The 23,202-nt window shown below is 41.1% G+C and overlaps 2 protein-coding genes across 6 annotated transcripts in view; one reads left to right on the top strand and one right to left on the bottom strand.

Annotated features, from left to right (window-relative positions):
* The window catches only part of MAP3K15 (mitogen-activated protein kinase kinase kinase 15), a 156,476-nt gene extending 145,932 nt beyond the window's left edge, over positions 1-10,544 (top strand). For 3 of the 4 annotated variants that reach the window (XM_074993985.1, XM_074993986.1, XM_074993981.1), the window contains 4 exons: positions 7,430-7,542; positions 8,077-8,156; positions 8,239-8,315; positions 9,592-10,544. In XM_074993985.1, coding sequence (XP_074850086.1) covers positions 7,430-7,542; positions 8,077-8,156; positions 8,239-8,315; positions 9,592-9,673 — 352 coding nt within the window. In that variant the 3' untranslated portion in view covers positions 9,674-10,544. Of the gene's footprint in view, positions 1-3,805; positions 7,573-8,076; positions 8,157-8,238; positions 8,316-9,591 lie in introns of those variants that run through there. The other variant, XM_074993987.1, reaches the window with a different exon arrangement.
* Positions 9,896-23,202, bottom strand: part of PDHA1 (pyruvate dehydrogenase E1 subunit alpha 1) — a 31,355-nt gene continuing 18,048 nt past the window's right edge. For both annotated transcript variants that reach the window (XM_074994003.1, XM_074994012.1), the window contains 7 exons: positions 21,434-21,525; positions 21,000-21,092; positions 17,640-17,795; positions 17,415-17,486; positions 13,444-13,511; positions 11,863-11,971; positions 9,896-10,714 (listed from right to left, as the gene is read on the bottom strand). In XM_074994003.1, coding sequence (XP_074850104.1) covers positions 10,550-10,714; positions 11,863-11,971; positions 13,444-13,511; positions 17,415-17,486; positions 17,640-17,795; positions 21,000-21,092; positions 21,434-21,525 — 755 coding nt within the window. In that variant the 3' untranslated portion in view covers positions 9,896-10,549. The remainder of the gene's footprint in view (positions 10,715-11,862; positions 11,972-13,443; positions 13,512-17,414; positions 17,487-17,639; positions 17,796-20,999; positions 21,093-21,433; positions 21,526-23,202) is intronic.

The raw sequence follows: 23,202 nt of genomic DNA, 5'->3' as shown, positions 1-23,202 counted from the left end.
CCAGTGTGATCTAAACTACAGTTTTTTCACCATTACTGTGGAGTAGTGGCACATAAAATGAGAATTTCCCATTCACCAGGTGTCTAAAATTTTACATCAGAAAATTCCAGATTATCACGGATGAGTACTAGTTTAAGAACTAACTATATAACACCCATTGACGGGGAAACAGTCTGCATTAGACCACTCAGAAGGTTTTGTAAATCCCTGTACAGTAGGACTCACCTCAACCACTTGGCCCGAATAATGATTTTCAATTCTCAGTGCCCCTCAGGAATTCTTCTCTGATTAAAAGAGAATGAGGAAAATATGTGGAGTCCTGATACTAGATGACACTATGAAAGCTGTAGCATTGTCACCACGGACTTTATATGGGACTGTGCGGTAAAAGAATTAATGCTTTCATTTGTTGAATTATTTAGATTTTTGGTTCTCTGGGCATTGGCAGGATGATGATAATCTGTCAGGATTGGGGCACAGTAGAAGAGGTGCTGTGCAAACATTAAGGGAATATAGTGCTTCATGGGGGGAGAAAACTCAGTGTAGATGTAGAAATTGTTATTGATGAAAGAACAGCTTTTTGTGCCATAGTCACTATGGTTATTGTACAGTAAAGATGCATGGTTCTTTGCAATGGGTTGTACATATATGTTCCAGTTCAGGTGCACTCATGCATCATGTATGCAAGATTGGATTCTTCGAGTAGCAACATCCATTGAGGCTGTATATGTGTCCTTCCGTGCTTCATAGCTGAGGGTGTAAAGTGCCGCCACTGCTGTACAGTTGCTTCACTGATGCTGCATCCAAAAGGGCAAGGACCATACCGGTAGCTTGGAAAGTGTAGGCCATGGAATGCATGTGGGCAACCCATTCTGCAGTAAAGATGGTGACCAATTTTGTAAATAGTATTCTTCAAGATGTGTTGCTCGTGTCCATTCCATGTTAAGTGTATGTGTTCGCCCATGCATGGTCCCAGAGGTTTTTCTCTCAGTGGTATCTGTAGGGGACCAGCCCTGTTTCTCCCTGGGGTGGCACCCATATGGTGTGGTATAAGGTATGCCACCGGCTCCCCCTACTCTGTTCCTTCTTGCCAGAAATTCTGACAGTGGAGAAGGAGGGCACGGAATGGACACAAGCAACACATCTCAGAGAACACCAGTTACCAAACAAGTCTTTACTTCGACTGCTTATTCGCGTCCATTCCTTGTTAGGAGACTTCCAAGTAGCATCAATGGAGATGAGTAGAATTCATGGATGTGAAGCTTGTAGTACAGCTCTGCCAAAGCCAGTGTCTTCTCTGGTCTGTTGGATGATGGCATAACATGCTGTGACCGTGTGAAATGAGAACCATGTTGTGGTTGTACAAATGTTCTGGATGGGCACATGGGCCAGAAAGGCCACTGAAGATGCCTGCACTCTTGTTGAGGGGGCTGTGCCCAGAGGTGGCAGTTGAACCCATGTTAACTCATAATCATTCCAAATCCAGTACCTAATCCAATTGGAGATCCTTTGAGAGGAGACCAGGAAGCCCTACATCCAATCTGCTGTGGCAATGAAGGGGTGTGACAACTGGCAAAAAGGCTTGATCAGCTCCAGGTAGAAGCCAATCCTCGGCAGCCATCTAGGGCATGTAAACACCTCTCCTTGCTAGATGCATGCAGCTCAGGGCAAAACACCAGTAGGAAGATGTCCTGGTTAATGTGGAAAGAAGAGATCACCTTCAGAAAAAAGGCCAGATGAGGTCGCAGTTCTGCCTTCTCCTTAAAAGACCATTTTCTGAGGACAGTGCTTCAATTTCCAACACACACCCGGCTGATGTTCCCTGTCCCATGACTTCTGGGAGGTCGCCATATTGGTAGGAATTACAAGAACCCTGGGGCTCAACTGATGGCGCTGTGTGCCTAGCTATAACCACAGTAAGGACCTGTTGAGAGGCAGGATCCTTCATGGTTGAGAACAGATGCTCTTAGGCTAGTGAAGAATCGCCTTGGCATCTTGTGTGGGAACACTGAGGAACCTTGAATTGGGAGGATGAAAAGCTGAAATGGCAGCTCTATGGACCCTTTTTGTTGAGGCTTAGCGTTTTTACAAAAGCAGCACTTGTCACTAATATGCACCTTGCCAAAACAGCACATCTGAGAATCACTGACCAGCATAAGCTTCTTGCATCAGTCACAGTTGTTAAACCCCAAGGAACAGGCCATGCCTCATCCCGAGGGAAAGGCGCTTTCAGAGACATTAAACATTAAGGCTGGGTCTACACTACAGAGTTTTGTCAATAGAAGGGGCCTTCTGTCAATATAACTCAGGGAGCAGCTACACACTCAAACCATCCTGTCAACAGATTCTCAACAGAACTCTGCATTTGCCTCGACAGTATTAGCCTTCAAAAATTTGAGGCACAACAATCTCTGGACATAGTACTGTTGACAAAAGTGCAGTGTAGTAAGACACTTCTGTCGACAGAGAGGGCTTGCATGTGCTGAGCGGCCCTTTGTGCAGAGCTGCCATTCTGCTTTTTGGCACCAGAGGGCAGTGCAGTCTGGCAGTTCTCTGTTGACAGAGCAAGTTGTGTGTAGAGGCAATCTGTTGACAGAGGTTCTGTCAAGATTTCCGTGTCAACACGTGCTTCTAGTGTAGACATAACCTAAGGGATAGCCACTTAAGTGATGAAAAACTATAATCTAACAACTATATGCAGAAAAATTTGGGTGAACAGTCTGAAAAAGAGAAACTGTGCTAGAGCAAACGGACATTCCATGCATGATGGTGTGGGGAGCCAGCAGAGCCCAACTACTGTGCCACACAGGCATCACCCCAGGGGGCACCAGAGCTGGTTCCTTATGACTACCACCGAAGGAAAAGCTTCCAGCACAGGCATTTGTGGCGAGCGTACACGCACGCGCACACACACACACACACACACAAACATGAAATCGACATGGAATGCAATCGAAGAAGAATCACAAGGTTTGTAAGATAAGTTACCAGTCACTCTAAGTTGCTTGTCCACGCGGATTCCACTTTTGGTGACTCCCAAGCAGTGACTCATGTCCTGGAGGCAGGTGTTCTGAGTCTGCTAGAATGATGGCTGCTGGCCAGTTCTACAAAATCAGATGTCACAGATATGGAGCTGCCTACCAGCAAACAGTGAGGGGTGGAAATGCAAACTGAATTCCAGATAGCTGTGCTACACAGTTCTGTGATTCAGATGCCTCACAGAAGCAGCCCAAGCGCTGGTGCAAAGGGTCCTAATCTGGCCTTCTGCAACAAAGGGTGTCATTACGTAGCATGCCTTAATACAGTCAGAGACCCACTTTGAGTTTTTTCAGTGGATTTAGATCAACATCCCCACCCCCCCACAACAAATGCTGTGAGCAAATGCTAGGAACAGCGGAGGAGAGTTCCTAACTGGTCCATTCAGATAATATTTTGATACCTTACAGTGGCAGGAGGAAGGCTCTGAACATAGTCCAGATGGCCCTCTATTCCAGGCTGTTTAAGTGAATATTGGCTTTTTGTGGGGGGGGGAGCAGTCTTTGGATCTAACAGCTCAGAAGCACTGCCCCGCCCCCCCCCCTCCCCCTATGCTACTATGGATAAATCTGTCACAAGTATCATGCTGGGGAGAGATGTGGAACACAAAACTGCTGGAGATGTGTGATGTTATCTGATTGTGGTGTGACCATCTGATTGTTACAACCTGTTCCATATGTGCCAGAGATTGTTTATAAATGTTAGTGTGAGATATTAGAAAAGTCCTGATTATCCCATTTGTGTTCATGTATAATTGTTGTCTGTGAAGATATGAAGACTAGCTGTGTTCCTGTATTTCAAACATTGGCGCCTGGAGTATAACCCACAAAACTAGTCAGCATGTCGTGGAAAGACTTTTTACGTTGACTGGCTCATCAAGAAATAGTCAAATGAAAGTGAAGCATGGGAGGCACCTACTTATACTGAACAGACTTTCCTGCCAGTGTTCAAACTGGAATTTGGGCAGTGGTTTCCACTGCAAAGAACTGAGTCATGCATGGGCAGGTTACTTGATCATGTGACTCCAAACACATCTTGTTACTGTGCTTTTTCACAACATAAACTATGCACTTCATGGCACACAGCAGCAGATATAAAAGGCCCTAGAAACTCTTCCATTTGGTCTTCAAGCCTGCTTACACCTGGAGAGCTTTGCTGCAGACTGAAGCTCTCAACAAAAGGACTGAATGACCTAGTCAAGCTGTGGATATGCTCCAGAAATTTAACCCAGCAGTTTATTCCATCACTGATACAAGCGTGCAATTATTTGACCCCTTTAACCAGTTTTCTCTCTGTTTAAAAAAAAAACAAAAACGAAACGTTTAGCTTTTTTAGACACTAAAAGATTGGCAATAGTGTGATTTTTTGGATAAGGTCTGAGTTAGAAACAGGCCTAGGCATATGGCTTTGGGATCGGAAAAGTTTGTTTAATGAGACTGATTTTCATAAGCACTCATCCATACAAGGGGCGCTACGGGTGATGATACAGGAGAAATGGAGGGTCTTAGGAAATCACTTGTATGACTTCTTCTTAGCTATTGTTGTGAAACAGGAGTTCTCTTTGGGGCTGGGTTGGGGTACCTTGTTAGTGAAGAATCCCCAGTTTTGGACTGTGGCAGCCCTGTTTCTAAGTTCGCCCTCAACCAGATACTCTCAGTAGTTTTCCAGAGCACCACCTTCTTACGTGCAGAAGGTCCTTTAGTGAGAGGACTTCCTTTAGCATGACATAGTGTATAAACACTACACCAGTGTTGTATCACAGTCCCTGGCAGGTAGAAGCAACTGGAGTGCAGTTATAGCCACCTTTTAGCATGTTAGGTAGATACGCTGAGATCAATTATCTTTGCATGCCGTGCAGGGACACTGGCTATTTCGCATGGCATGAGACACATGACGTCCATGCACATGCAGTATTACAAACTTGCTTGACTGAATTTTAAGAACGCTCCAGAAGGTCTGTTTTGTCAACAGCACAGACGCCCAGGGTGTCACAAAATGAAAATACCCTAGGCATAAATCCTCCAGCTATGTTTACATGAGCTCTGAACTACATACCACTTTTACCATTTTAACTTTTCATAACGTTATGTTTTGAAAAGTGTATATAAAGTAGTAGTTTGATTAGCTGTTTATATTTAAATTGCAAGTTGAAAATGTAATGGAAATTGTCAGCCTTAAATCTAAGGACCATTTTGGTCAAAAGGGCCCGTAGACCAGAAAAGTTGTTTGACCAATGTGCATCCCTCGTGTATGAGGGAGAAGTCTGATAGAGAGGTGAGGTTTGTCTAAAGCAGGAGACTTGGTAGGCATGTACAGTTACCAGAAGCCAGACATATGAGCCTTCCCACCAAAGGAAAAAACAAAACAAAACAAAAACCTTCATTTTAAAATCTCCGCAAAGAATTTATTCTGAAACACTTAGTGATGGTTAAGTGGCTTATCTAGGTGTACATATTTTGTATTTCAGTGCAAGTTCTTAATGTATTGTGGGAATAGTAATTTGTATAGCAAGGTCATTTGCTGCTGTAACCAGTGACTAAAGTAAAAAGCCGCTTCAGTAGAGATTTATATTAATGTGGGGAACCAGTTCTCTAGACCTGCATAAGCAAATTACTTACCAAGAGTCACTTCTCTACTGCCTTCTTGAATGGCTATTTAATTTTCAAGACTGAAGTTTAAAGACTATTGAGAGCCGCTAGACCTCAACATATGATAAAAGGGTATATGGACCCATCTGAAAAACAATCTCAATTATTCAACCCCCCAAAGGAATTTGATGGAGATAGAAGGAAAAGTTTCAGCTTTTGCTGGAAAGTTCTCAGAGCACTTTTAAAGTCAATATAGCCAGTGAATAGAAGAAAAATTAAAACTCTGACGCATGGGCAGTAGCAGAGAGCATGTTTCTGAGCTGAAGGTGTTGCTACAGTCAATCCATGAAAACAAAGTCAATGAAAGAAACTAATATTTTAATCCAGCAAAAGAGGGGTATTTTCCTCCTTCGGTAAGATTATGGAAAGATGAGTAAAACTCTTGTTGTGCTGAGCAATCAGCAGCACTTGGCTTACGTCCGTCATTTCAGCAGGCAATACTCAGGAGGGGACACAGCCTGTTTGACACTTGCAAGCAATAACAACAGTTGGACAGCAAAGCAAGAGGTCACAAAACAGCATCAAGATGCACTGATCTTCCAGTTCAGCATGATGGATGTGCCATTATTTGCCAAAGGACTGATGAAGAACTTAATTTTTTCTCATAAAGACTTTTAGAATATTGAACTGCTATTGTCATTCAGGGTCTTAACAGCTTCTGTTTGAAACAAGATTGTTTAGACTATGCATTTCTACAGCTCTAAACTCTAACCTTGGCAAACAGTGGAATTAAATTTGGGTTTAAGATTCAGGATTATTTTGTCTGTCTCAAGACATCTCTGTGAATGGGATCTTTTAAGTAACTGATGTGTCCAAAGAAAGTATTTATAAGACAGCCTCTGATCACTGACTTTTGATATAATAAAACAGTTTGTAGGGGTGCCAACAAGCTTCACGCTTAAAGTTCATTTGCCCTTCTGAAAGCTGTTTACACTGACACTGGACTCAGTACTTATCTGGGGACTATACTATGGTCTTAATTTAGGAAGAGAAACACTCCTCCACTAGAGTCAGGCACACTTTTAAAAAGTGTAATCTTGTTAAATCTTCACAGGTTGACTGAAGAGATTGTCACTGAAGCACTGTTCGTTGCTTGCTTGTTGAGTTTTAATGTTATTAGTAAAGGTAATTAATTGTGATTTCACTTGTTTTTAATGTGTCTCCTGTGGCCTGGTAAAAAAACTCCACCTGATTAAAACAGGGTGAGGCCCATTGCTGAACTGGAACATCATGAAGATTTAGCTTACCCTTGCTCGTTTCTCTACGCTAGAATACAGAGTAGTCCAGAAAAGAAAATTATGGGCGCTTTGTCAGCCTTGAAACATTTTTTTTTCTGCTCCCCCTACACAGAAGCCCTAATAAAGCATGACATGTTAAGACAGGATAAATTTCTCTGAATGGCCACTTTTATACTTTGTTTTACAGATGCTTAAACATCAACATGTACTTAATTAATAAAAGAGCAATAGTTACAAATATCTGAATACATTTATTGAATTTGTATGTTTACAGAAAAGCCTTTCAACTCTGGGTTAGGAATTTGACTGCATTATGCTTGGCTGACTACTTTTTTCCAAACACAACTACATAATCATTTGGAAGGGAAATTAACTCAACAATGTGTAGAAATAGCACCTGTATAAATATTCTTGTTCAACTAATTTGTGGATGTACTCAAGATACTTAGGTTATGAATAAAATCTATATTCACTTTTATTACCTCTGGCTTTGGTCACGTTTGACAGGCTTTTGGAAGTGTTGGTCCAGAAGGAGCGTGAGTATCAAAACCTCTTACGGCAAACTCTAGAGCAGAAAACCCAAGAGTTACACCTGCTTCAGTTACAGTCCAAGCCTGGAGGTAGGAGGGGGCAGTATTTGTTCATTGTTTTGCACTCACTTATCAAAACCTCTGCTAGAATCAGACAAATGGAATTTGCTAAATAACTTTGCATGATTGCATTTTTGGCCTTGGAATAGTCCAGCAGTTCTCACACTGTAGGTGAGGATCCCAAAGTGGGTTGACACACATTTTAAAATGGGGTCACCAGGGTGGGTGATAAACTTCAGATTTGTGCATCCCTGCCTACCCGGCCACCAGTGATGAGCGAGCTCTGGCTTCAGCTTTGTGTCCTTGGTACAGTGAGGCTCAGGCTGGCTCCAGCCCTACAAGTACGTAGTATTTTCTGTTGTCAGAAGGGGTTCATGGTGCAATGAAGATTCAGGAGTAGGGGAATAGTCTATGAAGATATGTGGCCCACAGACCTAGACTCCCCTTACTGTGAGGAAATCAACAGGTTGCTGATGCTAACTGCTTTGGCCCTAGAAAATACTGATTCATTTGTACAATTCTATATGTGGACCTATTAACCCAAATATTTACATTACATTTCAGGAACTCCTCTACACAGGGTAGACCAGGAGCTTCTAGACTGGTTAAGACAACAAGGAGCTGACGCAGATGCAATTGAGAGGGTAAAACCAAACAAAAAATAATACCCTTTATTAAAACTAATTTGGTTCAATAAAATAATTTAGGGCTAACTCTGCCTTTCAGTTTACTGAAGAGGATTACACATTAAATAATATCCTCAATGATATCACAAAGGATGACCTGAGATACCTTAGGTTACGGTAAGGCTACATTTAAATAAAAAACATCAGAATTGTGTTTGCCTAGGGTACCTGCTTGCCAGTCTATGGGTCTTAACAAAGATGTCAAGGATCACCGTAGTGGCCCTTATTAAAATTGTTTTGCAAGAGCTTCTCTAATAGAAACTCTTTAGAAAGGCTCTTGCTAGTATAGCAAATATTTAAACATTTAAGTGTTAAGGCACACTGAGAGAAGTTTAATTTTAAGCTGAAACAGGTATCAGAGGGGTGGGTGTGTTAGTTTGTATCCACAAAAAAACAACAAGATGTCCTGTGGCACTTTATAAACTAACAGATTTATTGGATCTTAAACTTTCATGGGCGAAGATGAACAAGCATCTGATGAAGTGGGTCTTTGCCCATGAAAGTGTATGCTCCAATTGTGTTAGTCTAAAAGGTGCCACAAGACTTCTCATTGTTTTAAAGTGAAACAGTTGACATACTACAGGCTTACTCTTAAGTAAGGTTTTCATTACACAGTTTTTTTTTGCTGTAAGGGTCCTTACAGGTGGGTTTTTTATATTCCAGAAAGTTCATGCAGTTTGAATTCCTTACTAGTTTACAAAGAGCATGTTTGTAAATAAATACCTAATTTTTTGAAAAATTACTTAAAGCCTTTGATAGGTAAAGGATGTGTAGTTTATTTTAAATCAAATTATATATTAACCTCTGACTGTACTGGGAAAAGTAGTTTGTGTTTAGTGATAGATGAAAATTATTTTGGTCAGCGCTCCCTTTTATCACTATTTAGAATTTCCTGTTCCTTCATAGCAATCACATAGGCTGTGGCCACACTTGGCCAAAGTGAATACTAATGAGGTGCTAAACTGAATATTCAGCACCTCATTAGCATTCACAAACCTCTGCCCGCACTGCCTTCAAACGCATGTGGCTCGGCGCATTCATCTGATAGGAATAAAGGGATTTCGAAACATGCAGGGTCCTTTTAAAAGGACCGCCCCACCCCCCCCCCGGTAGCTGTGCCAAGCCAAGTGCATTCAAAAGCAATGCTTTTGAAGTACCGTGAGTGGAGGTATGCAAATGCTAATGAGATGCTGAATACTCAGTTCAGCACCTCATGAGTTTTCCTTGATTTGGCCATTAGTATGGCCATTTCGAAGTTTTGGCCAAGTGTGGCCACAGCCATCCATAGGTACATCAAAAAATCTTCCAGTGCTTTCTATAACTACTGTTATTAATATTTTGGAAGCTTAAATATAGTTTCTAATTCACTGCTATTTTCATTTCATCTTTATAGCGGTGGTCTTCTCTGCAGAATCTGGAGTTCAATATTAAACCACAGAAAAATGGCTCATAAATCCTCCGAAACCAACAGTTAAATCTTTCTCACAATACAGCACATTCCAAGTAGTCCTTAAATGATTGGATTTTTGCATATTTGTCCTGCAGTTTTGCACAGCTAAATTGCCTGTTATCAGTGTAATAATTCAGCTTCAAAATGTAAGCACATTACAGATAGCTTTCAGTCTACTCTAAAACTTATATTAGGTACCACTTAATGTAAATACATGCCATATACTTGCAGCAGACTGTTGAACAGGCATATTTAAAATGCATTTTATTGTAGACATCCTATTTTTTAGAATGTATAGTTCTATCATGGACACTGATAAATGTCAACCAAATGTACATAAGGTCAGGAAAATGTATGTGGTTACAGGGGCATCTAGAGCTTCTGTACAGCTTTTTTTTTGGAACATTAAATATTGAAATGTTTGCTTGTGTTGCCAATTTAATACACTCAAAACATGAATTTCTAAGAACTTGCTTTGGAATTCGTAAGTTTGTAGTAAGGGATTATACAAAGAGTTCGGCTTGACATCTAGCAACAGCAAATAAGTTGTACCACAAGCCTCTTAAGAGAAGTAGGCAGGCAGCCCATTTTAGTGTGATAGTTAATACATTTATATACTGTACATAACATGATTTTTTTATTCCAAACACAAAGTACTAACTTTCATGAGTAAAGCAATCCAAAACCACCCGAGGCAAACTTATAGCAATTGCTTTATCCGAATTCAGCTCCATCAGCATGTTCTCCTGCATTCTTCGACATAAGGTGTTCTCAGTTTAAAGCCATTTTATTCTTCCAAGCAAACTTTAAATATGAACAGTTTTCTTATAATACAAAATTTAATTCTCCCCCACCCCCAAGGCCATAATGTGACAGACTGTTGGAGTAAATGCCATTCATTTTAGCCAACTGACTTGTATTTGATCCACTGACTTGGACCTCGCACTTCAAAAGGTGGTTCATTTTTGTAGATATGGTTGCCTAATTCTTCCAATGATGGTTCTGGATCAGTGGTAGCAAACTGTGTAGCGTCCTCAATTTCCTTCCTTACCTCCACATCAATCTCCTAAAACACAGAAGACAAGTAAGCTTTGACTGACTGTTCCACATAAAAGGGAGCGACAGATGAAATGGTCATTGCCCATTGCTACATTTCTTCCTTTCAGCAAGTAACATTGAGAGAGGATCACAGCATCAGATCCATAGTCAAAACAAACATCTACAGGCATAACCTGTCCTCATCCCACACCCTCAGGACCTGAACAGTGCTGAACCCCAGGAGGTCAATATTGTCTAGCAGCATTACTTCCACTGCTTTCTGGGTTCTTAGAAGGAATGTAAGAGTAAATAACAGAACTAGTGGCTGTAAAACTTTCTGGAACCATGAGAAACTCAGCCACACTATGATACATGGTCATACACAGCTAATTAAAATCACGCCAGATTACAGACATTGGCAGATGAGAAAGTGCCAGACTTAGAGAGATTCAATCTGCAGTGACATCCAACAGGAATGGCAAGGTTTGGCTGTAATGCAAACATAGGAGTTTCAAATGCCTAAGAGGCTAAAATTACAATTCAAGCCCAAAGATCACTCTTGTAATGCCACAGGGATCATCCTATCCCTTTCCATTACAGCTGCTGAGTGCTGATTCATGTGGAGACAACTTTTGCTTTACCTGTTAGTTAAGCATATAATTAACACTCAAGCATGGAATAAGCCATTTTCTGAGAGATTAGTGAATTCTGACTACTAACTCCTCCCCACCACTCCAAAGGCTGTACTGCAGTCATTAACCCCAGCTAGGTCAATTACTTTTTAGTTATGCGCAGGACAGTCAGACTTAAGTGGTTATTGTAGAGAAAAGGTTACAATCACAATCAATCAGACTTGTAAAAACTCTTTAGATAATTGTCCAATGCTCCCTAATTTTTCACATTTTGACTCAATGTCTCTATCTTATCAAAGAGTACAGATGCACTCAAGTGTTACCTCAGTTACAGGTAGTTTGGTCTCAGTTAAAGTTATGAGATTCTTTTTTTTTAATTTCAAAAGCAATTAATATTTTCATTAATCCCTTATTTTTCACCAATAGCAATTATATGCTGAGAGAAGAAAACTATTGGCAGCACGATCACAGGGCCACTTACTACAATCTACCACGCTTTCAAATCCCACCACCAAAAGTTGTCTAAAAAATTCAAACTTAATACCTTCAATTCCTCTACACTAGCAAGATTGTTGTTAACCATTCTGTCCTTCAGCAGAGTAATAGGGTCACTTTTGCTTCTGACTTCTTGAATTTCTTCTCTAGTACGATAGCTATGAGAGACAAGCAGACATACATTATGTAAGCTCCACATAAGTTATACACATCTCAGAACTGGAAGGGACCTTGGGACATCACTGAGTCCAGTCCCCTGCTCTCTTGGCAGGACCAAGCACCATCCTATTTTTTTTTTTAAAACATCTATTTGCCCCAGATCTCTAAATGGCCCCTTCAAGGATTGAACTCACAACCCTGGGCTTAGCAGTGATTACCTACTCACAGACAGTAGTTCCTTCAGTTATGCAAGGGTTACGTTGCCACGCACCCTTGCATAACTCAAATTTTGCATAAGCTGGGGGGTGAGGCAGCTTTCTTCCCCCGGTGGATCGCATGTTCTGCGGCCAGGGAAGCACCAGGAGCACCTGGAACTTCTTTTGAAAGGTGAGTCCCAGGGTTGGGAGGGGGAGGGGCAGTTGGGGCAGGTTAGAGCTGCAGAGAGCCAGAGCCATGCGGGGGTGGGGGTGGGGGGGGTGAGCTGGAGCTGGGCATGGGTGGGGGTGGGGAGAGCCAGGACCAGCAGGAGCAGCATTTTGAAGTTGTGTTTAACTTGTATTAATGCAAGTTAGTGTGATGGGGGGGTGGGGAGAGATACAGGTGTGTATGTGAGTGGCTCACAGAGGGTGTGGGGCTCCTGCTGAGGGTAACCGAGACAACCAGGTGACACCTCTGGGCTACAGACAAAGGAGGAGATGGAGCCTGAGGGGTTTTAATTGGAACTGGGAGTTGGAAAGCAGTTAGTCTGGGCTAGGGGAGACAGAGACAAAGGAGGGGGCAAGGCCCTGGCTCCAGGGGGGCCCCTTGGGGCCTCCTCTCTCCAGCGTGGATTGGATTGGCTGTCTCTGCCTGCTGTACTGACTTTTCTGTGAGACACTGTGCCCTGTCAGTTAATAACCCCCCTGTTCTCCTGCGGAGTTTGGGGACCCCTGAACCTCATCACATTAAGCACAACTCAAAATCGCGTAGCTTGTGGGATTACTGTATAGCAATAAAACGAACAGTTAACTTACTACTGAAATAAGATGAAAAAAAAGTAATTATTGGTGTGAAGACTAATAAAATTATTGTGTTGGGACTTAAGTACTGGGTCTAACTCCCACTTCACTAGATTTTCAGTATGACTGGGCAAATGACTTACTCCCTCTAAGGCCTTGTCTGCACTACAGGGGTCAAGTGACCTAAGTTACACAACTCTGGCTACAGTAAAAACATAGGTTGGGTTGACTTACTTCATTGTCTTCACCACTCTGCATTGATGGATTTGAACTTTTTTTTTTTTTTAAAAAAAAAAAAAAAACATGCCTAAATGTAGATTTCAGCAAGGTACAATTTCAAAATTTTGATCAGCAGCATTAATGTTTTGAGTGAGTGTGCAGATACAGGAAAATGACCATCCTGCCTACCGTTCACGAGGCCTCGTATGTATATTAACCAAGACAGTAAGTTCATGCAATCCTTTTTACCGTACCTGATTCCAGGGTCACTCATACTGTGTCCATGATAACGATATGTCTGTAACTCCATCACCATTGGCCCCTGCAAAAAACAGTTCATGAATGTTTTCATAATCCTAAAGATGAACAATAGCATATACTACACAACCAGCATTACCCAACTGTCTCAGCTACTCATTCTGTGTTTGAATGACATCAGTGCTGCCATAAACCACATTTCCAAGTTTGTTTTTGTATTGCATAACATTTCTTGCAACATGAACAAAACATATTTCATGATTAAATCGTAGAAGAACCTGGGATCCACATTTAGTGAAGGCAATTCAGTAATCTCACTTGACAACGTGCGCACACAACCTGATTCTTATTAAAACAGCTGATCTAACTCCTCAGCTTCAGATGTCCTCCATGATTCAGCAAATGTCAGTTGTGTAACATTGTCCTTCCTTTTCAACAGAGCTGACCTTGCTCCACCAGTGGTGAGTATGTCTCCTGTGCTGCTTTCATGCCAGTACACTTCTGGTGTCAAAAATACTATTAAAAATAACTTATCTCCTTTAGAACCAAAAAGAGTAAGACGTACGAAGTGGAACAAACACTCCAGTACAGAAGATCTTCATTGTGCTGAGTATGTGCAAATCACAGTACAGGTGTACCTCCTGGTCTAGCACCCTTGGGACCTGACTGGTCCAGAACCAGGGCATTTGCCAGACCAGGGGAGGTCAATGCCAGCCCCTCTGTTGCTGCTCCACTTTGGCAGCAGCCAAGGGGCCGCCTCTGCCCAAGCCAGGAGTGTGGGGGTAGATGGGGGAAGGCTGCTCAGGGGAAGAGACAGGAGGGTTGCAGATCCCCACCTCTGGCCACAAGGCTCTGCAGCCATCCTGCTTCTTCCTCCACACGTTCCCCCCTCAACCTCCCACTCAATGCCAGGCCCATTGCTGCCACAGACTGTGGGGCTCCACTCCGGCAGCAGCAGTGATGCCACCATTGACCAAGCAGGCAAGTGGTCACTTGGGGGAAGAGGCAGGGTGGATGTGGAACAGACACAGCCTCATGGCAGGTGGGCTGCACTCCCCTGTCCCCACCACCAGCTGTTGGTGCCTCGTCTCCCTCTCTGAGATTGTGGCACCCTGGAAGCTCTGGAACAGGTTAAATAAAAATGGGGCTTTTTTTAAAATTGTTTTTTTTTTTTTTTTTTTATTTAAAGTGGATTTTTGATTTTAAAATGAAATACTAAATTTCTCATTTTAAAATCAGATGCAATTAAATCTCATTACAAACGTGCTACGCATATATCTGATGTTCCACAAAAATGAATTAATGGCTCTAGTGTCTTCAGCCTAGCTACTAGCTCTTGCTTCTTAAAAGTCCTGGGCTTCCACTTACTTTCTAATCTGCTGAGAAACAGAAACATGTGCAAAGACACAAACTGGATGGGATTGTGTTTGTTCTGTGCTTATGTGATGATGGACCTTGACCAAGCACAACAGAGGAGTTAGTTAAGATATCTTCTTAAAGACAGAGAGAGAATATATAGGAAAGGACAGAGCGTAGAAGGGAACATTGAAGAGGACCAGAATGAAAAAGGGAAGATGTTATTCAGCACGCATACAGCCTCTCCTATTGCCCCATACTTTTGTGATAGAAAAACTGACACGGCTTCTGGTTGTAAGAAAGACCCCATGTGAGACTACTTTGAAGAAATTAATTCCCCAGGTTAAAAAAAGAACTGTGTGCAGTGCAAGATGATGATACAGGACTTAGCTGCAAGAATGAAAGTTCATAGGAAAACTGCTTATTGGGAGAAAGACGTGGGTATGTGAGTGTATCTACTTAGATAGCAACGAAGGGTCCTGTGGCACCTTATAGACTAACAGAAGAGTTTTGAGCATGAGCTTTCGTGAGCATCAGAGCATCTGATGAGGTGAGTCTGTGCTCATGAAAGCTCATGCTCAAAACTTTTCTGTTAGTCTATAACGTGCCACAGGACCCTTTGTTGCTGTTACAGATCCAGACTAACACAGCTGCCCCGCCAATACTCTACTTAGATGATAATGCACTTTGCAATGCATCATTCTCCAAACATGATCTATACCTTTTAGAACCAGAGAATAATCACAATAATAATCAAAGAATCACTACCCTAGGTCTGCTGGAAATGCTTCGCTTAATGCACCCCTGTATGACATTAGCCTTTTTGACTACAGAATTTTACTGTTGACTCATGTCCAGCTTCTCATCCACTGTAATCCCCACATCTTTTTCTGCCAAACTGCTACTTACCCAATTGGTCCCCAGCCTGTAACACTGTTTGGGATTCTTCCGGCCCAAGCACGAAACTCTTCACTTGTCCTTGCTGAACCTCATCAGATTTCTTTTGGCCCAATTACTCAATTTGTCTAGGTCACTCTGGACCCTGTCCCTACCCTCCAACGTCTCTACTCTCCGCCTAGCTAAGTGTCATCTGCAAATATGCTGAGGATGCAATCCATCCCCTCATCCAGGTCATTAATAAAGATGCTGAACAAAACTGGCCCTCAAACAGATTCTTGTGGCACTATGCTTGAAACTGTCTGCCAAACAGACATCTAGACATTGGTCACTGCCCATGGAGCCCAAGAAACCAGCCAGCTTTCTATCCAACTTAGATTCCATTTATCCAATCCATATTTCCTTAACTTGCTACAGTCAAGTTATATCACATCCACTGACTTCCCCGTGTCCAGACAACGAGTTACCTCTTCACAGAATACACATTTAGTGTGTGATTTGACAAGTAAATTCCCAAGCTGTTAGATGTTGCTAGAAAAATACTATACCTTAGCTAATCCTTATGGCTTGTTAGATTCAAAACCTAGTTAATTAATCAATCACTCACATACAATACCGGAAGTAGGGATGCAATAGAGTATCCAGTTACATGGCTCACTGATAAGCATCTGCTTATCGGATAGTAATACTGGTTACTCACACCCTCCCTTCCCTGCTTGCCCAAGTAAATAGGGACTAGCTGGCTCAGTCTCTGTCCTTGCTTGTGCCAGTATCAGGCAGTTCCTCATACTTCCATTCTGCATCTAATAGGCAGACCCAGCACAGAAAGAGCCTGATCCCCATGGCACAAACAGAAGCTGAGCCAGCCTGCATCCTGGCCGCAGACCATAATGGTGATAGCAAATCTATTCACTATTTTACTTCAGCATCACTCAGCTTTTCCAAGGCACCCCCATTCTGTACTTGTTTTCTCAAAAAAAAAGACATGCCAGTGAGTTCAATGGGGCTTATTCCAAAAAACAAGTGCACTCTAAGCACGGTCAGTTGTAGATTTTTTTGGTAACATGATTTAAACCAATGGATGTCCTCTTTCTCAGTAAATTTATATCAATCCACACTGCTCTGGGAAGGCAGGGCAGGAATTGCTGAATAGGGGGATGGTTTTTCCCTGTAAGTGCTCCAGCTGGGGGAGCTCCCAAGGGGATGCCAGACCACTAATGGTGCCGGACTATAGAAGACCAGTCCATGGAGTTAAAGCCAGCATATGCCTTCTTTTACAGTTTTACTCTGAGTGCCCAGCTCACAAAAAATTTAATTTGGTTATTTTATAGTTATTGCAAATAGAGTAGGATTATTAATTTTCCCCCATTGACCTTTTACCTTTAAAACATAGTAAGAATACTCTCAGCAGAAGATGCAAATGGTTGAAAATACACACTTTTCGGTGTTAATGATCTTTTTACTGAAGTCAACTGATACTAGTAAAAAGGTCTGTTTCTGTTTAAAAAAAGTCTTTCTGTAAAACTGAGAAGAATCTTAAATATTATATAAACAAACATTTGATACTGAAACTTCCCTTAGTTGGGTAGAGAGGCAAAGAGAATTTAAAAAAAAAAATTATCTGCAGAATCCTGGCTAGGTATGAGATTTTTGTATGCAAGAATAATACAGCACAAAATAATACACACCAAAGGACTGATATTTGGTAACTTACTTTTCCAGATCTACAATAATTGGCTGCAAATTTTGTTGCCTCCCTCACACAGAGAATATCCATGCCATCCACCTGTTAACAGAAAAGCTTTTTGATTAGATAACAGAACAACAGATACCAGAGGGTGAACCAACAACTGAAATGTTCCCCAAAATTCAGTATGAATTCATGATCTCTAACACACTGCTCCATCACAAATATGGAAAAGATGGAAATTGTTCTTACTCTTATCCCTGGAATGAAGTCTCCTCTTTTGTAATAGTCAGTGCTGGCTGCAGCTCTTTCTACTGAAGTACCCATTCCATACCTGTTGTTCTCGCAGATGAAAATGCATGGCAGCTTCCATAAGGCTGCCATATTATATGTTTCAAATACCTGACCCTGGACAAGAAACAGAGAATATGCAAGTTGAATCCCTCTTTGGATTCTTTGAATTTTAAGTATCAAGGGCTAACAAGGATTCTTTCACTTCCAACAAAAGTTTGGCTAATATTTAACACTGATAATGAACTTAAATTCTGAAACAGTTCAGTTTGGAAAGAAGAAAAATCCTAGGATGTAAAGATCTAATTTTCATCTTAACCTGTATGTAATAAAATACTCTCACTTAAAAAAAATATCCTTAGCCCATTGACAGCCATAATCAGGATAAACTGTTGCACTAAAGAGTTCAGAATACAAGTATTTTCAAGAGAAAAATTGAAAATTGCATTAATAAAAGCTAAGTTGGACTACATATGTAAAGGATTATGGCTCTACTTCAGCTACATAAAGACAGCCCCAACAACACTGTTTATCAACTACTGTATGCAAGCAGAGGTCACAGAAAAGGTCATCACTTGAGAACTCCATATGCCAGTGGAAACTGGGATGGCTTCCAAAGCTGTTACAAGACGACATCCTAAAGCATACATTTCAGTAGAAATTGCTATAGTTATGTTTATAGCCCTTACTGCTAAAATAACTTCATATATAAATCAAACATAAGCTGATGAGGTTCTATTCCCCACCCCTGGAAGATGTATTGTGTCTCCTACTGCTCATGGATTTCCCCCAAGCATCATCGCATCATCATCAATAACTGTGGGCTCAGCGCCTGTTGGTGTCTGATGCCTCTCTCACTATTTCCTTCCATCTTTCCCTATCCAGTGCAGAGTGGCTTAGTTTCTGTAGACTAGCACCAACAGAGCAATCTCAGAATGAAATTAACGAGTGCTGTCAAGAGATAAATTTTTATTCTCACCATTAATTGCACCATTAAATAACAGAATACCATTTATTTAAATACTTTGGATGTTTTCAAATATACTGATTTCAATTACAACACAGAATACAAAGAGTACAGCACAGTTTATTTGTATTACAAACATTTGCACTGTAAACAAAATAATATTGTTCAATTCCCCCTTTACAGTACTGTAGTACAATCTTTTTAACATGAATTTATAAACACAGAATTACATTAAAAACCTGAATTCAAAATATAAAAAACGTACACTTTTAGATCTGACACGTCCACTTACTCCTATTTCTTATTCAGCCAGTCACCAAGACAAATAAGTATCTTGACATTTGCTGAGCAAATGCCTATTCTCACTTTCAGCTAAAATTGTAAATAAGTAGCATGTGCTGTAAATATCAACAAACTTGTTTGCCTTAGTGATTGGCTGAATAAGAAATAGAACTTAATGGACTTGCAGGGTCTACATTTTTACATGGTTTTGCTTTTGAGTGCAGTTATGTAACAAAAACCACCTCTGCATTTTTAAGCGGCACTTTACTATGAAGAGATTGCCCTTCAATACTTCTATCAAGTGAACTGAAAAACACTATCATTTTTAGAATGCAAATATTTGTAATCAATAACAAAATACAAAGTGAGCAGTGTACATGTTATATTCAGTGTTCTAACGAAAGTCAATATATCGGAAAATGTAGAAGAAAATCCAAAAATCTACTATATATTTTAGACAGTTTGATCAAGAACTCCTCCGTAAGGGTAAGAACTAGGACCACCAAACCAGTATACAGCTTCCTCTTATCATAACTTAAAGCAGTTTAAGGGTCTGGTTGTACTGCCAAAATGGTATGTGCCTGGAATGGGATTACTTCTCATAAACTAAAAAGAAAAGAGACTAAATGAAATACAATCCTCAAAATTTACATAAATGAGTGAATCTTGAAAAGAGGCTGAACCAAGATGAGCCAGAAAAAATAAGCAGAACTGGAAGAGGATTGCTTCTCAATAAAACTTACAGAAAAAGGATAAAATGAAGAAATTCGGATTAGTGCTCTATTTTGGCACAGCTAAAACAATGTGTAAAGTTTGAAAACTAGAAAAACATGTTATTGGAAACCAAACTGACTACAGCTCCTTTTGTTAAAGCATAGTGAAAGATGAGAGTTGTAGAGATGAAGAAATACACTCAATGGAATCCCCATTTTAAAAAGTGTACTAAAAAAGTTAAAATGTATCCATTTTAACCATACTTTTTTTTTTTTTCCAAGAAATCAAATAAAAATAACTTCATAAAAATAACACTTTTTTCAAAGATACAATCATTTAAATACAGCATATACATTTTCCTTCTATTAAAAAACAAACAAACAAACAAGCAAACAAACCACCGCTACCCAGCCCTTAACTAAGTGAAGCATCTGAGCAATGCTGGGTAAATCTGTTACTTTTTAATATATTTTCAATTGGTATTCTATTGCTTAACAGTGCAATTAAGCCTGAAATTGTCATGAATTTTTTGAGTTAACTGCAGTTAATCAACAGCCCTGAAATTAACACTGCTTAGTCAGTTTTGAGTGCTGCATTTCAGAACTCTAGACAGCAGAGAAACTCAAGCATCATGTCATTTTTTTCCTACTTAAAAAAAGCTGCTAGCAACAGCAGAGGCAGGTGCTGAGAGCTGTTCACAGGGTAGTTCAGTATATGCAAAGCCATCTTCCCTCAGCATTAGGAGGCTGAGGCAGGGCTAGAATTGGGAGGCTCCAACTCCACCCTCACAGCTTTTTGAGAGAGAAGAAAGCTCTAATAGTGGAGAGTGGTTGAGAATATGGTGCTTCAAAATCATAAGGCACTCACTAGCAATAAGGTTAAGTGAAAGATGTGCTCTCAAGCAGGTTCAAGACCCTAGTAGGAAAGGACCCTTTGCACTTCCAACATGTGAAGAAAACCTGGGGTAAAGACTTTATCATCACCACTTCCCTTGTCTTTCAGATCTAGCTATGGAGAAAAAGCCTAGTTCCCTTACTTACATGATTTCCAAACTAAAAATTTTCAACATCTAAAATATTTTCAGAATTTAATCAGTGTGAATGTTTGAAGTACGTAAAGCAAGGAGACAGAGCACCAGTCTGATTGTGAACCAAATGTATCTGGTAACTGCTGAGCAATCTATACAACTGGAGTTTGGCTTTTAACCAATTACCACTAGGCAACTGCCCACATTATAAAACTCTCCCCCATCACAACTGCTAACTGACTTCTACATACAAGTCACAAAGTGACTGAAATGTCAATAGGGCATACCTAGGACTACTTTCACTATACATGTTTAAATCAAGAAAGCTTACCTGATTGGCAGCACCATCTCCATATAAAGTCACACAGATCTCATCTTTGCCAAAGTACTTGCACGCCAAGGCAATCCCAGCTCCAAGAGGAACCTACAGTTAATTATAAAACAAACTGGTATTTTAGAGCAACATTTGGAGACACAACTTTGAACTATAAAAAGTAACTCTTGTAAATGTATGCAATTAATGAGTATAACTACAAAGACCATTCCTATGTTACCATGAAATTTGATTTGTGTTACAATCCAAATTCTAGTGTTCACAATAGTTTAATCTCTGTTTGTTAAGCTAATTGTTTTGGATTCTAAAAGATTAAGTGAAAAACAATTAAGCATACAGCAATGATTGTAGCTGACACAAAGCCCCTCTCAGAAAAATTAATTTGTGATTTTAAAATGCTAGACCTTTGCATATAGTAACATTTACCATACCTGAGCACCAACAATGCCATTGCCACCATAGAAGTTCCGGGCATACATATGCATTGATCCTCCTTTGCCCTTAGCACATCCTCCTCTTCTACCTGAAAAGCACAGGCATACAATGAAAAGAAAACCCATTTTCCAAAGAGGCTGCATTTTAAGTATCTGACAACAAGTAGCTACAAACAGATGGGGAACAGAAGAAAACAATGCAACAATTTTAATTAGAAAATACTAAACGACAGGGAGAGAAACGAAACATCTACTGGAAGGACCCCATTCATTCTATGACATTTTAGTATTTTCTAGCTTGAAAATACTATTTGTGTTCCAACAACCCCACCATCTCTCTGTCTCACACACCATGCTGTCTGTTATAGCAGAGAAACATTGTGGGTGTGTCTACACTAGCAGGCTACTTCGAAGTAGCTAGCACAACGTCGAAACAGCACGTGTCGTGTCTACACACACCATGCGCTATTTCGACGCTGAAATCGACGTTAGGCGACGAGATGTTGAAATCGCTATTCCTATCCGAAGATAGGAATAGCACCCTACTTAGATGTTGAACATCAAAGTAAGGCGTGTGTAGACAATCCACGTCCCACTACATTGAAACAGCAGGGTCCTCCATGGCAGGCATCAGCTGAGGGGTTGAGAGACACTCTGTCCAGCCGCTGCAGGGCTCTATGGTCGCCATGTGCATCAGCCCTTATCCCATGCTGCTGCTGCAGCTGGGGATCCATGCTGTGTGCACGGGGTCTGCAACCAGTTCTGTGGACCTCGTGCTGTGCAGGCTGAGTGTGTCTGGGACGGGCCCTTTAAGGGAGCAACTTGCTCTTGCCCCAGCAGGGCTAGTCCAGCCTGTGACCCTGTCCCCAGGCTTTGCTGGCTCCTTATTTCGACGAAGAGTGCTTGTGTGTGTGGATGCTCCGCATTTCCTTCTGGGGCGGCTCCTTTCGATGTTCCCCGTCGCTACTTCGACGTTGAACGTCGACGGCACCAGCCCTGGAGGACGTGTAGACAATACGTGTCGAAGTAGCCTATTTCAACGTTCTTACGTCGAAATAGGCTACTTTGATGTAGTGTGCTAGTGTAGACGTAGCCTGTTAGTCACAGCCTTGTGTAAATATGGTTCCTGAAAGATTCTAACATGGGTTTTCCTAACGAGTCTAATCTATTACCCCCCACCTTCTCTATAGAATTACTACGATAACAAGATCGCCCTGTCACAGTACAGGCGTGCTTTATAGATGAAGCCATGCTGTGCTGTGCTACAGTGCTCTTAAAAATCAAAGCAATAGTATAGCAGAGTCTAAGCCATCCAAATTGCAAGACTGGAGGGTGTCAAGTGCTATCATGAATACATAAGGTCCACCAAAACACAGCTTACATGAGACCTGTTGCACAGATGATGATAAAGCTACTGCAGCAGAACATGCTTTAGATAATGCTCATGTATAGAGTCTATGATATCAAGCTTCCAGAAGTGCTGTTAACTGAAAGGAATAGCATTTTGTATGACTCAAAGTTATGACAAGTATGTGAGTATTAAAGTTACCTTGCGACTTGATTGAGAGGCATCAGGAGAGGCCACAGAATATTGCTGATTCACTTTGTCACGTTACCGTATGACAGCCCATGTCCCAATTTATTTAATACAGTAAGGTCTCAGGGTACGCGAGTTCCATGCACCCTTGCGTAAACATGGATTTCACGTAAGTGGGGGGTCTGTTTTTTCCCCCCTGGCAGAACACATGTTCTGCAGCCAGGGAAGC

The sequence above is a fragment of the Carettochelys insculpta genome, chromosome 1, assembly GCF_033958435.1.
Source record: "Carettochelys insculpta isolate YL-2023 chromosome 1, ASM3395843v1, whole genome shotgun sequence".
NCBI classification, from domain to species: domain Eukaryota; kingdom Metazoa; phylum Chordata; order Testudines; family Carettochelyidae; genus Carettochelys; species Carettochelys insculpta.
This window is presented reverse-complemented; position numbering and strand designations above follow the sequence as displayed.